We start from the raw sequence: 15143 nt of genomic DNA, 5'->3' as shown, positions 1-15143 counted from the left end.
AGTAGAAAATCACCTTATGAACAGGAACCCATTTTCAATACTAAAACCATCAAGTTGCAACACTTAAAGTTGTTCTAGTGGTTGAAGTATGTACAAGTTATGCCAGTAATGAAACAAAGATAAGAAGAATTCCATGTTAAGCCTACACCATATTCTATTATTCATCTCAGCTAACTATTTAACCTTTAATGTATATAGAATCTCAGTTTGCAAGAGACAGAAGCTGTCTGCTTGGTTCCTTGTGATGTAAACTACTTCTGTTTGGAAGCTTCTGCAACTTGAACACAGCACCTGCCTATTGTAACTTGTTCCAGGTGTTGTAGTAGTAGTTAACATGCAGTGTTTCACATCATCACCACTCTTTTTGTGTACTGTTAATTTTATGAGATAATCATTTCCCACAACTTATTGTAATAAGAAAAACAGTCAGTGAACTCTTAACATGACTTAGTATGGGCTGAAGTTTGAAATGTCAAGGTGAATCATGGTTTTATCATGCTATGTTCATATGCACCAGTACATAATTTTCCATCTGTAGAAATGTGATAATTATTTCATTAGAAATTTAAGTTAATAAGCATGGTTAACCAAATGAAATTCAATAGGACTTTTAATAGATCAGCTCAGGAAACACCAACTAAAGACAGATGTATTATAGTATAAAATGTTTAATATAACACTATGTAACACAAACTTTGTTCCTGGTTGGTATGTGTTATTCCTTAATTGTTTATGATGTAAAGGTACAGAAAATGACCATTATTCCCTTCAAACTTTACTTTTGTGACCTAAATAATAAAATTTAGAAATTAATCTATTTTCTATGTAAAAACAGAAATGTTTACTTACATAATGTCTGAATAAAACAACCTATGAATCAAGATTTACATGTATTTATACTAAAGTTATACAAAAATGTTTAGAAGTATCAGCCCTCATATTGTCTCCCATCATATTTTCGTTATATGCTCCCAGCTTACAAAAGCAAAGTTTGAAGAACAAAAGCAGGTCTTTTACTTTAGACAAACAATTATGAAATAACACTTTCTGTCCAAGTAAACATTTTGTTACATTCTTTTTTTTCAAAATATCTCAAACGGGTAGTTTTCAAATTTTTATTTCAGAAATAGGCTTACAGGCAACTACAAGTTGTATTATAAGCAAAATACCTAACAGGATTGTGCTAGTATGGGCTTCATATTTTACCTGGTCCTTTAATACAATTATAAATTATATTAATGATCAAAAAGCAAACAGTAATAAAAAAGCCATCATAAGACAGAACAGTCCCATAGCTTCTGAGAGAGCAAACCCTAAAATGGCATACGAGAACAACTGCTGCTTCAACGACGGGTTGCGGGCATAGCCAATGATTAAACTGCCAAATACACTACCAATACCAGCTCCTGTTATGGGGGAAAAAATCTTGTACTCAACTGTGTCAAAAATAAGTCGCACATAATACAGACCTAAACTTAAACATCAAAGTTAGTTTAATTTTCCATAATTAAGCTACATAGATTTTAAAAATATTTTTATCACGTTTTACAAATGTGAAAGAGAAAAATCTCTTATTTATATCAAATTATTTAATTTAACACAATGAATATTATGTTTGGGTTATAGAACGATTGATAACTCACATTGTGACCGATCTAGAGAAAGAAATATAGCCAGTGGTTATCAACATTTGAAACATAACCTGATGTAATTAAAAATGATTTAGTTATGTAATACAAATACATATGAAAACATCTGTACATGATGGAGTGAGATTATCAGATTCTGTTTACAGGACTTCCTGTAAGGTTATGAGAAATATTTCGTATAAATAAGCTTACAATTCTTTATCAATAAGAAACCATACTTCAGTATTGTTGCCCTAAAATTAATCCAATTACTTTGTTCTTAAGTATAATTCTCATGAATACTTAGCCTTACAAATCGTAGACGTTATTACAAACAAATCCACCATTACAAAGTGCCACATATTGAGTGGTCTTGTCCTCTCCAATCACTTACACATGTGAACACCTTGTTATGTCACTCTACTGACTAAACAGTTAATACTTACTACTTTAATTATGTAGGTTTCAATACTATGAAGAAGATGCCCTGAAGTGAACAGTTATTCATACAAATTACAACAAATTGAACAGCTTTTAAAACTATACTTTACTGTTAAATACTATATTGTGTGGAACATAGTGGTTTCTGGACTTTACAGTTCTAAATCTTTAAAACCCTGAATGATCTACAGTTGCATCATGGGAACTTTATCACCTTATAGTAGTGCAGAGTAAGTCTAACTTACTTAGAGTAGTAAGTCTGACTTGAGTACATTTTTACTTTCTTACACTAACAGAACTGTTGTCATTGTGCAGAGTACAGGTGGTTGTATACTAAACAGCCAAGCTTTAGGTATATTTACTCCTGATAAATGAACTCTTCTGAACACAAACCTTTATACTAAACAGCCAAGCTTTAGGTATATTTACTCCCGATAAATGAACTCTTCTGAACACAAACCTTTATATACTAAACAGCTAAGCTTTAGGTATATTTACTCCCGATAAATGAACTCTCCTCTGAACACAAACCTTTAAAATATCTCAAATGGTCTAGTCTTCTCACATATTTTACTTAAGAAATATATCTGTTTGGGTTAACCTGGTACACAGGCAGTTGTTTACTCATAAAAGACAGCTAAAAGTATCTCTACTTGTTGATGTAATATTAAAGGGTCATTTATTAAAATACATTATTTTATATATTCAACCTAATCCATTTTCAAAATTTCTTGCATTCTTAACAACATGTCAAATATTGTAACTTAAATGACAAAACATTTTGTAAGTGAAATCTCATTACATCAGACACAATACAGTCTGTCCATGTGAAGTATTTATCAAGTGGTTTTCACACGTGCTGTTCCTGTCAAATGGTTAACCTCACCTGAACCAGCTACACCAACTGTGGCAGCTCCAGCTCCAATAAACTTAGCTGCTGAGTCAATATCTCGTTGTATGGCACTGCTATGGAGATATCTTGATAGCTACAGGAGTTTGAAAACCAATAGTTATATTTGTTGTAAACATACTGAAAAAAGTAAGAGAATTGTAAATAAATGAATTATGTATTTTTATATTCTACACCTCAAAGTTCCAGCAGTGAAATCATATTTCATTAGTAAAACTTAACACACAACGGGGGCTGCAGCAGTGATTAGAACCACAAAGGATTTAACGAGATAGACTTCTGGAACCCTCAACAAATCAACAGTGTTACTGATACCACTCTCTGGCCGAGATACTAAACAGCTACGTTTATGAACTCATTCTCACAAATACATAAACTGACAGAACCTCTGCTTTTATTATGTATGTATGTATTCAATACTAATAATTTCTGATGAATCAACCCTTTTGCAATCAGCTCAGCATAACATACGAGTTCGTCTACATGTTTGCATGTTAAGTATTTGCACAACTTTCGATACAGCTGGACTATCTTCACAAAATTTGACAAACTTTTAGTAAATATTACAAGTAATTTTTAAACAAAAAATCAGATTTTAAACATTAATTTTACTAAAGATTTCTTTGTGAAAATAGTCTGTTTTGTTACTAGTCTGAATACAGTGATCTTGTGTTATAATTAAAATAACTATTCTTTCTCCATTTGAAACATTTGTTTTTAGTAGAACTTTATATTGTATAATACTTTCTATACCCTACGTGAGGTCCATCACTTGAGCAACCATGTAAACTTAAAAAAACTAGGAAATATAAATGGTTTTTTTCACACTAGGATGACAACATATTACAAGAAAAATATAAATTTTAGTCTAAGTAACTTATATATTTACATATATAGTTATTTTATCATATTGACCCTCCAGTCACGTCTGCATAACATTACATAGTTTGCACTGACGAGGTACAGGTACACTCAGGTCATGTATCCAGTAATATTAAACTCACCTCTAAGCTTCCCCATCTTTGCTCTGGTTTAGTGACTAGTATTTTGTGATATACAATCACATTTAAGTTGTTATACATCATATACATGTGTAGAGATTATTACTATTTAAAAATAAATTATTAAATTTATTGTTTTAAAACGTAAAGCCAACAATTGTCTCTTCTGTATTCGGCTGATACTGAACACGTGGAGGATATCGAACAATATTTGTTTTAGGTTTTATATACACAGTTGAATAATCAAATACAATAAATAACTACAATGATACCATAGAATTCAACTATAATTTATTAAGCTTTCTAATTAAGATGTATTTAGATTTAAAATATGAAACTTAAAGCAGACTAAAGACATTGAAATCTTGGATCAAAAGAATGTGGAACCATTTTCAAATATTAATATGGAATGGAAAACCACAATGTGGACATTCTTAGCTACAGACTGATTATTCACGTCATATATTTAAGTAAATGTATACAAGGGAACGTTTACAAAAATGGAAAGATAACAATGGAGCCACTGTGTTTGATTCAGTATCTCAGAAAAATAAAGATACAAGGTCTTCTTATGTATTCTAGCTTGTCAATAATAATGAGTTCCTGATCTGTACAAAACTATAGACTTAGTATCTTAACATCTAAATTTAAACAGTGCTGTATTCAACATACCATGTGACTCACTAAAATATATATTTAAATGTGTTATTTTAACATTTACTTTGATATTAAGAAATTAACTCATATATAAAGTCTTAATTATAATCTACAGTTTGATTCCAAACTTACTGACATAAATTCATAAAATAGTAGTTCAGTAGAATTTTTAATACAAGTCAACAAACATGACGAAACGACCTGTAATCTGTCATAAAAGGGTTAATGAGATAATGGATGGTAAATGATCTTTACTTACCTGATTCATAATGGAAGATGATACACCTAACATAGGCCCAGTACACTTCTGGTTGGTAAAATGTCCATTTGGAGTCTGAAAACACAATCAACCACACTACTTTCTTTCTACAAAGCACAATATCAACAACAATAAAGTAACATATAAATGTAATTAAATTCATGTTCTGTTTCTCTTACACGTGGTCCATTCCTTCAAGTGATTGGTAGAAAGGTTATATAATTACAGAAAGGAAACAGGAGTACTGCTGTCCAAGCTAGATTCATGTTTGTTTTAAGATTTATTGAGATTATGACACAGAACCATCTTACACCAGAAGTCCACTAATTGTATATCATATAAAAAACTATATTAAATTAGTTAATTGTTTTTATAAGACCAAGAAAAGTCATTGTTGAAAATAAGTGATTTGTTAATCATGAAGAGAGAACTTATGAGTGAGACTTTTAAAATGTTAAGTTCTAATGGACTAAACTTTTTCCCAGAACTCTAACATTACTGAAGTGCAAAGTTAGTCTGACTTGTGTATATATTGAATCTGTAAGTACAAGGAGAGAGAAAATTTACTATACATTTCGTACTAAATTCATTCTCACTTTCAGAGTAAGACATTAAATTATGTTCTAAATAAAGCAACTGTTACCTCACTCTGTTTACAGAACTGCTTAGTGTATATTTCTATTGAGGTTTTTATCTGAGAAACAAAACCAAGTGTTACATTTTTAACCAATTAAACTCATGTATTAATACACTTTCAGAACTAGCAACAAAATTTTGTTAGGTAACAGTAACAACTCTTTCTATAAAATTGTGTATGGTACTGATAGAATAGTAAAGAACTGTAAAACTCAGCACCTGAAGGAGAATATATATATATCTTGGCTAAAAAGTAAATTTTGCTCTAGGAAAATAAAACAATTACTCCTTCTTACTAACTTTTGTCTTTGATCTAAATTTGTTTTTTACTTGTTTACATAGTAAAATATAAACCTTTTCTTTCTTACCTCAACACTAACAGCCCCATTAGTTGCCGTGTAGGCTACAGATCTGACCAGTGAAAATGAACCATTCATGATCTGGAAATGAAAGGATTTTCATTTACATGTAATTCTATAATCTTACACTACCTACCCACTCAATATTTTAGTAAAAGTTATTTAAAAAAAATATAAAATAAGCAAACAATCTTCGATTACAGAAATCACCCTGACCTACACAAAATGTTATGCAGGTAAATCTACCATGTAATGAACAATTACATTCAATTTTACTTTTATTTCAAGTGCATAATAATAATAATTGCTATTATAAATTTTACATTTAATAATTAATTAGCTAACATGTACCATGCTGCTAAAAATTTATTAAGAAATAGTTCCTGCCATAAAACATGTATACTATTGTTTCTACAAATATTAAACTAACTGGCAGCTACACTTCTGCCTTTACTAAACCTAACTACAAAGAACTTCCAAAGATTAATGAATATTCTTTAAGAAAAAAGTCAAATAATTTCTGAAAACAAACCGAGAAGTGTCGTCCCACATCTTACTCTCAGACCCGTTTACACACTTACAAGTATCTTTAAATTTTTGTTTTACTTTTAAATTATTTAAGGGAAAAAAAACTTATTCAGTACAGTTGTATAAAGGATTTGTTTATAAAGCTTAGTTCTATAGTAAACACAATTTCAATTGCACAATAATAAAACAAGTTATACAATACCATAGATCTGCTAATTGGGCAGGTGTATCTTGCACAGGCATACATGATTCTGAATGATGGTGTTACTACAAACAGAAGTTATAAATGAAAATATTAATTGTTTGTACATTACACCAAACTTAAATCAGACACTTTAAAAGGAAGCAGAAAACATGAAATAGCCTTTTTCTTTTATTAAATGTTTTAAACATCTAAAAATATTTTATCAAATACCATATTTTCACTCACACACTAGTCTTTGGTGTAGCCCATTTATTATAAAAAAAAATAACCATGATTTGACCAATCTAATGTAGCAATTTTAATTACATATAATTTCCATTTAGAGACAAACTTTTTATGACATTAAAACTCTCAAAAATATAAAACATTATAAATTATATGAAGTTTGTGTTTTTTACCATCAGTCTAAACATTTCAACATGAGTAGAACTTGGTTTAACCCTTTGTGATTTTTACCATTAGTCTAAACATTTCAACATGATTGGAACTTGGTTTAACCCTTTGTGATTTTTACCATTAGTCTAAACATTTCAACATGATTGGAACTTGGTTTAACCCTTTGTGATTTTACCATTAGTCTAAACATTTCAACACGATTGGAACTTGGTTTAACCCTTTGTGATTTTTACCATTAGTCTAAACATTTCAACACGATTGGAACTTGGTTTAACCCTATGTGATTTTTACCATAAGTCTAAACATTTCAACATGAGTAGAACTTGGTTTAACCCTGTGTGATTTTTACCATTAGTCTAAACATTTCAACATGAGTAGAACTTGGTTTAACCCTTTGTGATTTTACCATTAGTCTAAACATTTCAACATGAGTAGAACTTGGTTTAACCCTTTGTGATTTTTACCATTAGTCTAAACATTTCAACATGAGTAGAACTTGGTTTAACCCTTTGTGATTTTTACCATTAGTCTAAACATTTCAACATGAGTAGAACTTGGTTTAACCCTGTGTGATTTTTACCATTAGTCTAAACATTTCAACATGAGTAGAACTTGGTTTAACCCTTTGTGATTTTTACCATTAGTCTAAACATTTCAACACGAGTAGAACTTGGTTTAACCCTTTGTGATTTTTACCATTAGTCTAAACATTTCAACAGGAGTAGAACTTGGTTTAACCCTGTGTGATTTTTACCATTAGTCTAAACATTTCAACAGGAGTAGAACTTGGTTTAACCCTTTGTGTTTTTTACCATTAGTCTAAACATTTCAACATGAGTAGAACTTGGTTTAACCCTTTGTGATTTTTACCATTAGTCTAAACATTTCAACACGAGTAGAACTTGGTTTAACCCTTTGTGATTTTTACCATTAGTCTAAACATTTCAACACGATTGGAACTTGGTTTAACCCTTTGTGATTTTTACCATTAGTCTAAACATTTCAACACGATTGGAACTTGGTTTAACCCTATGTGATTTTTACCATAAGTCTAAACATTTCAACATGAGTAGAACTTGGTTTAACCCTGTGTGATTTTACCATTAGTCTAAACATTTCAACATGAGTAGAACTTGGTTTAACCCTGTGTGATTTTACCATTAGTCTAAACATTTCAACATGAGTAGAACTTGGTTTAACCCTGTGTGTTTTTTACCATTAGTCTAAACATTTCAACATGAGTAGAACTTGGTTTAACCCTGTGTGATTTTTTACCATTAGTCTAAACATTTCAACATGAGTAGAACTTGGTTTAACCCTGTGTGATTTTTACCATTAGTCTAAACATTTCAACATGAGTAGAACTTGGTTTAACCCTTTGTGATTTTTACCATTAGTCTAAACATTTCAACATGAGTAGAACTTGGTTTAACCCTTTGTGATTTTTACCATTAGTCTAAACATTTCAACAGGAGTAGAACTTGGTTTAACCCTTTGTGATTTTTACCATTAGTCTAAACATTTCAACACGAGTAGAACTTGGTTTAACCCTTTGTGATTTTTACCATTAGTCTAAACATTTCAACATCGATATAACTTGGTTTAACCCTTTGTGATTTTACCATTAGTCTAAACATTTCAACATCGGTAGAACTTGGTTTAACCCTTTGTGATTTTTACCATTAGTCTAAACATTTCAACATGAGTAGAACTTGGTTCAACCCTGTGTGATTTTTACCATTAGTCTAAACATTTCAACATGAGTAGAACTTGGTTTAACCCTTTGTGATTTTACCATTAGTCTAAACATTTCAACACGAGTAGAACTTGGTTTAACCCTGTGTGATTTTTACCATTAGTCTAAACATTTCAACAGGAGTAGAACTTGGTTTAACCCTGTGTGATTTTTACCATTAGTCTAAACATTTCAACAGGAGTAGAACTTGGTTTAACCCTTTGTGTTTTTTACCATTAGTCTAAACATTTCAACATGAGTAGAACTTGGTTTAACCCTTTGTGATTTTTACCATTAGTCTAAACATTTCAACACGATTGGAACTTGGTTTAACCCTTTGTGATTTTTACCATTAGTCTAAACATTTCAACACGATTGGAACTTGGTTTAACCCTTTGTGATTTTTACCATTAGTCTAAACATTTCAACATCGATAGAACTTGGTTTAACCCTTTGTGATTTTTACCATTAGTCAACATGAGTAGAACTTGGTTTAACCCTTTGTGTTTTTTACCATTAGTCAACATGAGTAGAACTTGGTTTAACCCTGTGTGATTTTTACCATTAGTCTAAACATTTCAACAGGAGTAGAACTTGGTTTAACCCTTTGTGTTTTTTACCATTAGTCTAAACATTTCAACATGAGTAGAACTTGGTTTAACCCTTTGTGATTTTACCATTAGTCTAAACATTTCAACACTAGTAGAACTTGGTTTAACCCTTTGTGATTTTTACCATTAGTCTAAACATTTCAACACTAGTAGAACTTGGTTTAACCCTTTGTGATTTTTACCATTAGTCTAAACATTTCAACACGAGTAGAACTTGGTTTAACCCTTTGTGATTTTTACCATTAGTCTAAACATTTCAACACGAGTAGAACTTGGTTTAACCCTTTGTGATTTTTACCATTAGTCTAAACATTTCAACATCGATAAAACTTGGTTTAACCCTTTGTGTTTTTTACCATTAGTCTAAACATTTCAACATCGGTAGAACTTGATTTAATCCTTTGTGATTTTTACCATTAGTCTAAACATTTCAACACAAGTAGAACTTGGGTTAACCCTTTGTGTTTTTTACCATTAGTCTAAACATTTCAACACGATTGGAACTTGGTTTAACCCTGTGTGATTTTTACCATTAGTCTAAACATTTCAACACGAGTAGAACTTGGTTTAACCCTTTGTGATTTTTACCATTAGTCTAAACATTTCAACACGAGTAGAACTTGGTTTAACCCTTTGTGATTTTTACCATTAGTCTAAACATTTCAACACGATTGGAACTTGGTTTAACCCTTTGTGATTTTTACCATTAGTCTAAACATTTCAACACGATTGGAACTTGGTTTAACCCTTTGTGATTTTTACCATTAGTCTAAACATTTCAACATGAGTAGAACTTGGTTTAACCCTTTGTGATTTTTACCATTAGTCTAAACATTTCAACACGAGTAGAACTTGGTTTAACCCTTTGTGATTTTTACCATTAGTCTAAACATTTCAACACGAGTAGAACTTGGTTTAACCCTTTGTGATTTTTACCATTAGTCTAAACATTTCAACACGAGTAGAACTTGGTTTAACCCTTTGTGATTTTTACCATTAGTCTAAACATTTCAACATCGGTAGAACTTGGTTTAACCCTTTGTGATTTTTACCATTAGTCAACATGAGTAGAACTTGGTTTAACCCTGTGTGATATTTACCATTAGTCTAAACATTTCAAAAGGAGTAGAACTTGGTTTAACCCTTTGTGTTTTTTACCATTAGTCTAAACATTTCAACATGAGTAGAACTTGGTTTAACCCTTTGTGATTTTTACCATTAGTCTAAACATTTCAACACTAGTAGAACTTGGTTTAACCCTTTGTGATTTTTACCATTAGTCTAAACATTTCAACATGAGTAGAACTTGGTTTAACCCTTTGTGATTTTTACCATTAGTCTAAACATTTCAACACGAGTAGAACTTGGTTTAACCCTTTGTGATTTTTACCATTAGTCTAAACATTTCAACACGAGTAGAACTTGGTTTAACCCTTTGTGATTTTTACCATTAGTCTAAACATTTCAACATCGATAAAACTTGGTTTAACCCTTTGTGTTTTTTACCATTAGTCTAAACATTTCAACATCGGTAGAACTTGATTTAATCCTTTGTGATTTTTACCATTAGTCTAAACATTTCAACACAAGTAGAACTTGGGTTAACCCTTTGTGTTTTTTACCATTAGTCTAAACATTTCAACACGAGTAGAACTTGGTTTAACCCTGTGTGATTTTACCATTAGTCTAAACATTTCAACACGAGTAGAACTTGGTTTAACCCTTTGTGATTTTTACCATTAGTCTAAACATTTCAACACGAGTAGAACTTGGTTTAACCCTTTGTGATTTTTACCATTAGTCTAAACATTTCAACACGATTGGAACTTGGTTTAACCCTTTGTGATTTTTACCATTAGTCTAAATATTTCAACACGATTGGAACTTGGTTTAACCCTTTGTGATTTTTACCATTAGTCTAAATATTTCAACACGAGTAGAACTTGGTTTAACCCTTTGTGATTTTTACCATTAGTCTAAACATTTCAACATCGATAAAACTTGGTTTAACCCTTTGTGTTTTTTACCATTAGTCTAAACATTTCAACATCGGTAGAACTTGATTTAATCCTTTGTGATTTTTACCATTAGTCTAAACATTTCAACACGAGTAGAACTTGGGTTAACCCTTTGTGTTTTTTACCATTAGTCTAAACATTTCAACATGAGTAGAACTTGGTTTAACCCTTTGTGATTTTTACCATTAGTCTAAACATTTCAACATGAGTAGAACTTGGTTTAACCCTTTGTGATTTTTACCATTAGTCTAAACATTTCAACATGAGTAGAACTTGGTTTAACCCTGTGTGATTTTTACCATTAATCTAAACATTTCAACATGAGTAGAACTTGGTTTAACCCTGTGTGATTTTTACCATTAGTCTAAACATTTCAACATGAGTAGAACTTGGTTTAACCCTGTGTGATTTTTACCATTAGTCTAAACATTTCAACATGAGTAGAACTTGGTTTAACCCTTTGTGATTTTTACCATTAGTCTAAACATTTCAACATGAGTAGAACTTGGTTTAACCCTTTGTAATTTTTTCTAACTGATATTAATGATACTGATATAATTAACAAGGTTTACTTATGACACAAACTTACTATACTGATGAAGACAGGACTGATACCCAAGTCAAAGAAATACTTAAAGAGAACAATAAAAATAATTACATACTCTTACCACACTGTTCATTTACGAAAATGTACGTTTATATTGGATAACATCACATTCAAATACCAATTTGAATTATCAACTAATTATGAACAATCATTCACTTAATTAGCTTCTGAATGTTGGTACAGTCAAACTTCAGAGTTATTAAATCCATGAAAATACCCTTTCTCTCCATTACAGAAAAATGCTTCAGACTGACAAGTATTTCAGATTCAAAATGTCTAATGCTGACTTCCCATCTTACTTAAAATTTTCACATACACCAGTATGTTAGTTTTCAAAATACACCACGTGTAAACACTTATACACAGACCTGATTTTTTCTAACAGTGTATTTGGCTTACAAAATGAGTTGTTGTCAACATTAATGAACTTTATAAGTATAAATATGAACTAATGAATTTGTAAAAATATAGCATGGGTTTTCACTCTTCTCAAATGGTAGTTTTAAACAACTAAACAGTTCTCTGTAGTCTTACACAAGTAAAAAACAACCCATGAAACATTATAAAAACACAATAAACCTCTACAGAAAACTAATTTCATTCAATCAGTATAACTTTTATATAATACCTTTTAAATGCAGCCTACCACACAGATGGGAAGGCTAACACTAAGTATGTAAAAACATAAAATTAAATGCTTTTCGGGTCTCTCACCGAAAATATTTTGATCAATAACCCAAATCAGAAAGAATCAACAAATAAATTAGTTTATATGTGAAACTTAAGTTGTTTTTTAATTTCACACAAAGTTACTCAAGGGTTATCTGCACTAGATGTTCCTAATTTAGCAGTGTAAGACTAGAGAGAAGGTACCTAGTCATCACCATTCACTGCCAATGTTTGGGTTACTCATTCAACAATGAATATTGGGATTGACCATCACATTATAATGCCTCCACAGCTGAAAGGGTGAGCATGTTTTGTGTGATGGGATTCAAACCCACAACCCTCAGATTACAAGTAGAGTGCTTTGGCCATCTGGCCTTGCGAGACCACTTGAGTAAGTAGTTTTTAAAACAAAATATTATTTGCTCACATAGGTGACCAATGAGTTTTTATAACTAGGGGTTCAGAATAATCCCATTAAGTACAGATGTTACTACAACGATCAAACTTCCTTTACCTCCCACCTTATATTACATTTGGTTTACCAACGAGACTGTAATATTTCTTTAATAAAGTACATAAAGTTTTGACCTTTTTAGGTCATGTTCAACCTGAGAAGATGGAAATATTGTTCTGTACTTTATTTTAATTAGTTTTAACACCCATACTAGTCATCTTGAGAATACATTTTTACTTCAAGTGGGTTTCTTGTCATCATCTAATTTTCTTTGTTTGGGGTTTCAGAAATAATTTTAGATTCATAATTTAATAATTCCTTATATCTTGTGTTATGGGGTATTCCTTTACACAATGTTGTCACTTGTCACAGTATACATATGATAATATTAAATATTTTATATTTATTACCCAATCAAATTTCATTTGTCTCATTATTCCTTACAAGTTCCATGCTGTTTCCTTTAAATATTCAACTTGTAATTAATATTGGATATAAAATCATATGATATCGAATACCGGGAAAAGATGTTAAACGTACAATGTTCTCGCCAACACACAAGGAATTAAAAATTTTAGTTTCAAGCATTTTCTTAAACTGTTTAAGTGGACCAAGTTTAATTTTTTAGAATATTGATATATTGGTATATTTTAAACAAATAATTGCAGATATACCACATTTCGAAATTCACTGAAAATTTAAAAAATCACATCATATGATAATGTTACATATGCTATCTCTTTATCAAAGTATTCTAAATTAAGCAAGTCAAGAGCCATAAATTAAAACGAAATCTATAAGTTAAAGTTTTTGAATAAACAAAAACTATGAAGTATTATTTTCACTGATAATCCAGCTTCGGACCTCAGTTTGTGCCATACAATTTTTAAAACAGACGAGGTTCATTTTTGAACTCTAAATAGATATATTCTAGAAACAAAAAACTTCAAATATCATGATGTGATAGGCAGAAAAACGTATAAATTACAGTATAATCAACAAGTACTTTCTAAATATTTTTCTTAAATAAATTGCAATTAAAATTAAGACAGATATTACCAATACTGCCAACCTGCACTTTCTAACTGTAAACGACCTTACACACTTATTTTCTAAAGCCAAGGGCAGAAAGATTTGCACATGCGTAAAACACTTGTTGTCCGCTGATAGCGCCCTCTTTCAAATCAGTTATATATCCATATCACAACTCATCAAATGTTAGAGGATTTGTTTGTTTGTATTAGGTTGTCCAGTAATAAATGTCGGAATTCTAACTATAACATTTAGAAGTTGAATATTGAGTAACTTATCATGGGTTGGTTGGTTCAATCCAGAATGTGTCGCTTACAATGTTTCTTAATTGTTTGCTGTTTCAACTCTACTCAGAGTATGTTTCGTAACTCCCAAGGCAGCATGGACAAGGATTTTCGTCTGATTTTCCTCTACGATTTCAAACCTGGACGAAAAGCTACTGAAACTACACGGAACATCAACCAGGAATTTGGCCATGGATCTGTTACTGAACGTACAGCGTTAGTTCCAAAGGTTTTGACATGGGGATGAAAGTCTTGAAGATCACGAAGGTCGTGGAAGAAGCCATCCTTAGATGAAACACATTAATGGAAGCAGTTGAGACAGACCCTCGCACAACACTACGTAAGTTTGTAGAAAAGCTAGACAGAAGCAAATAAAGTATTGCCAACCACCTGAGTGCGATTGCAAAGACGAAAAAGTTGGATAAACAGGTTTCACATGAGCTGACTGAAGATTAACAAAATCGGTGTTATGAAACCTGTTAAAGATGACGCTCCAAAAATTTAACGAATTAGGAATCTAGATTCACCCTCATCCACCTTATTCCCCAAACCTTTCCCCTACAGATTTTCATTTTTTTCAAGCATTTTGACAAATTTGTGAACAATGAAAGCTTTCGAAACCAGGCAGCTGCAGAAGAAGCTTTCAGGGAGTTCATTGACCATACGTTGGCAAATGTGTGTTGAAGCAAATGGTGTTCACTATGGTTAAAGCA

At 31.2% G+C, this 15143-nt stretch overlaps 2 protein-coding genes across 3 annotated transcripts in view; one reads left to right on the top strand and one right to left on the bottom strand.

Moving 5' to 3' along the window:
* Nucleotides 1-15143, top strand: part of LOC143237524 (protein lifeguard 1-like) — a 162799-nt gene that overhangs the window by 25829 nt on the left and 121827 nt on the right. The gene's annotated exons all lie outside the window — the stretch shown is intronic.
* On the bottom strand, nt 1102-14296 carry LOC143237529 (ATP synthase lipid-binding protein, mitochondrial-like). 2 transcript variants are annotated; one of them, XM_076476914.1, is made up of 6 exons: nt 14174-14296; nt 6622-6686; nt 5901-5972; nt 4897-4971; nt 2956-3055; nt 1102-1406 (listed from the first exon to the last, which is right to left on the bottom strand). In XM_076476914.1, exons 2-6 carry the CDS (start codon nt 6664-6666, stop codon nt 1243-1245), a joined length of 456 nt encoding a protein of 151 aa, XP_076333029.1. In that variant the 5' UTR covers nt 6667-6686; nt 14174-14296; the 3' UTR covers nt 1102-1242. The 2 variants fall into 2 exon arrangements, with proteins under 2 accessions (XP_076333029.1, XP_076333039.1); XM_076476924.1 differs by having other exon boundaries at nt 14187-14248.

This window comes from Tachypleus tridentatus, chromosome 2, assembly GCF_004210375.1.
Source record: "Tachypleus tridentatus isolate NWPU-2018 chromosome 2, ASM421037v1, whole genome shotgun sequence".
NCBI classification, from domain to species: Eukaryota; Metazoa; Arthropoda; class Merostomata; order Xiphosura; family Limulidae; genus Tachypleus; species Tachypleus tridentatus.
The sequence above is the reverse complement of the archived record's forward strand: the minus strand, read 5'-3'. Positions and strand labels throughout refer to the sequence as shown.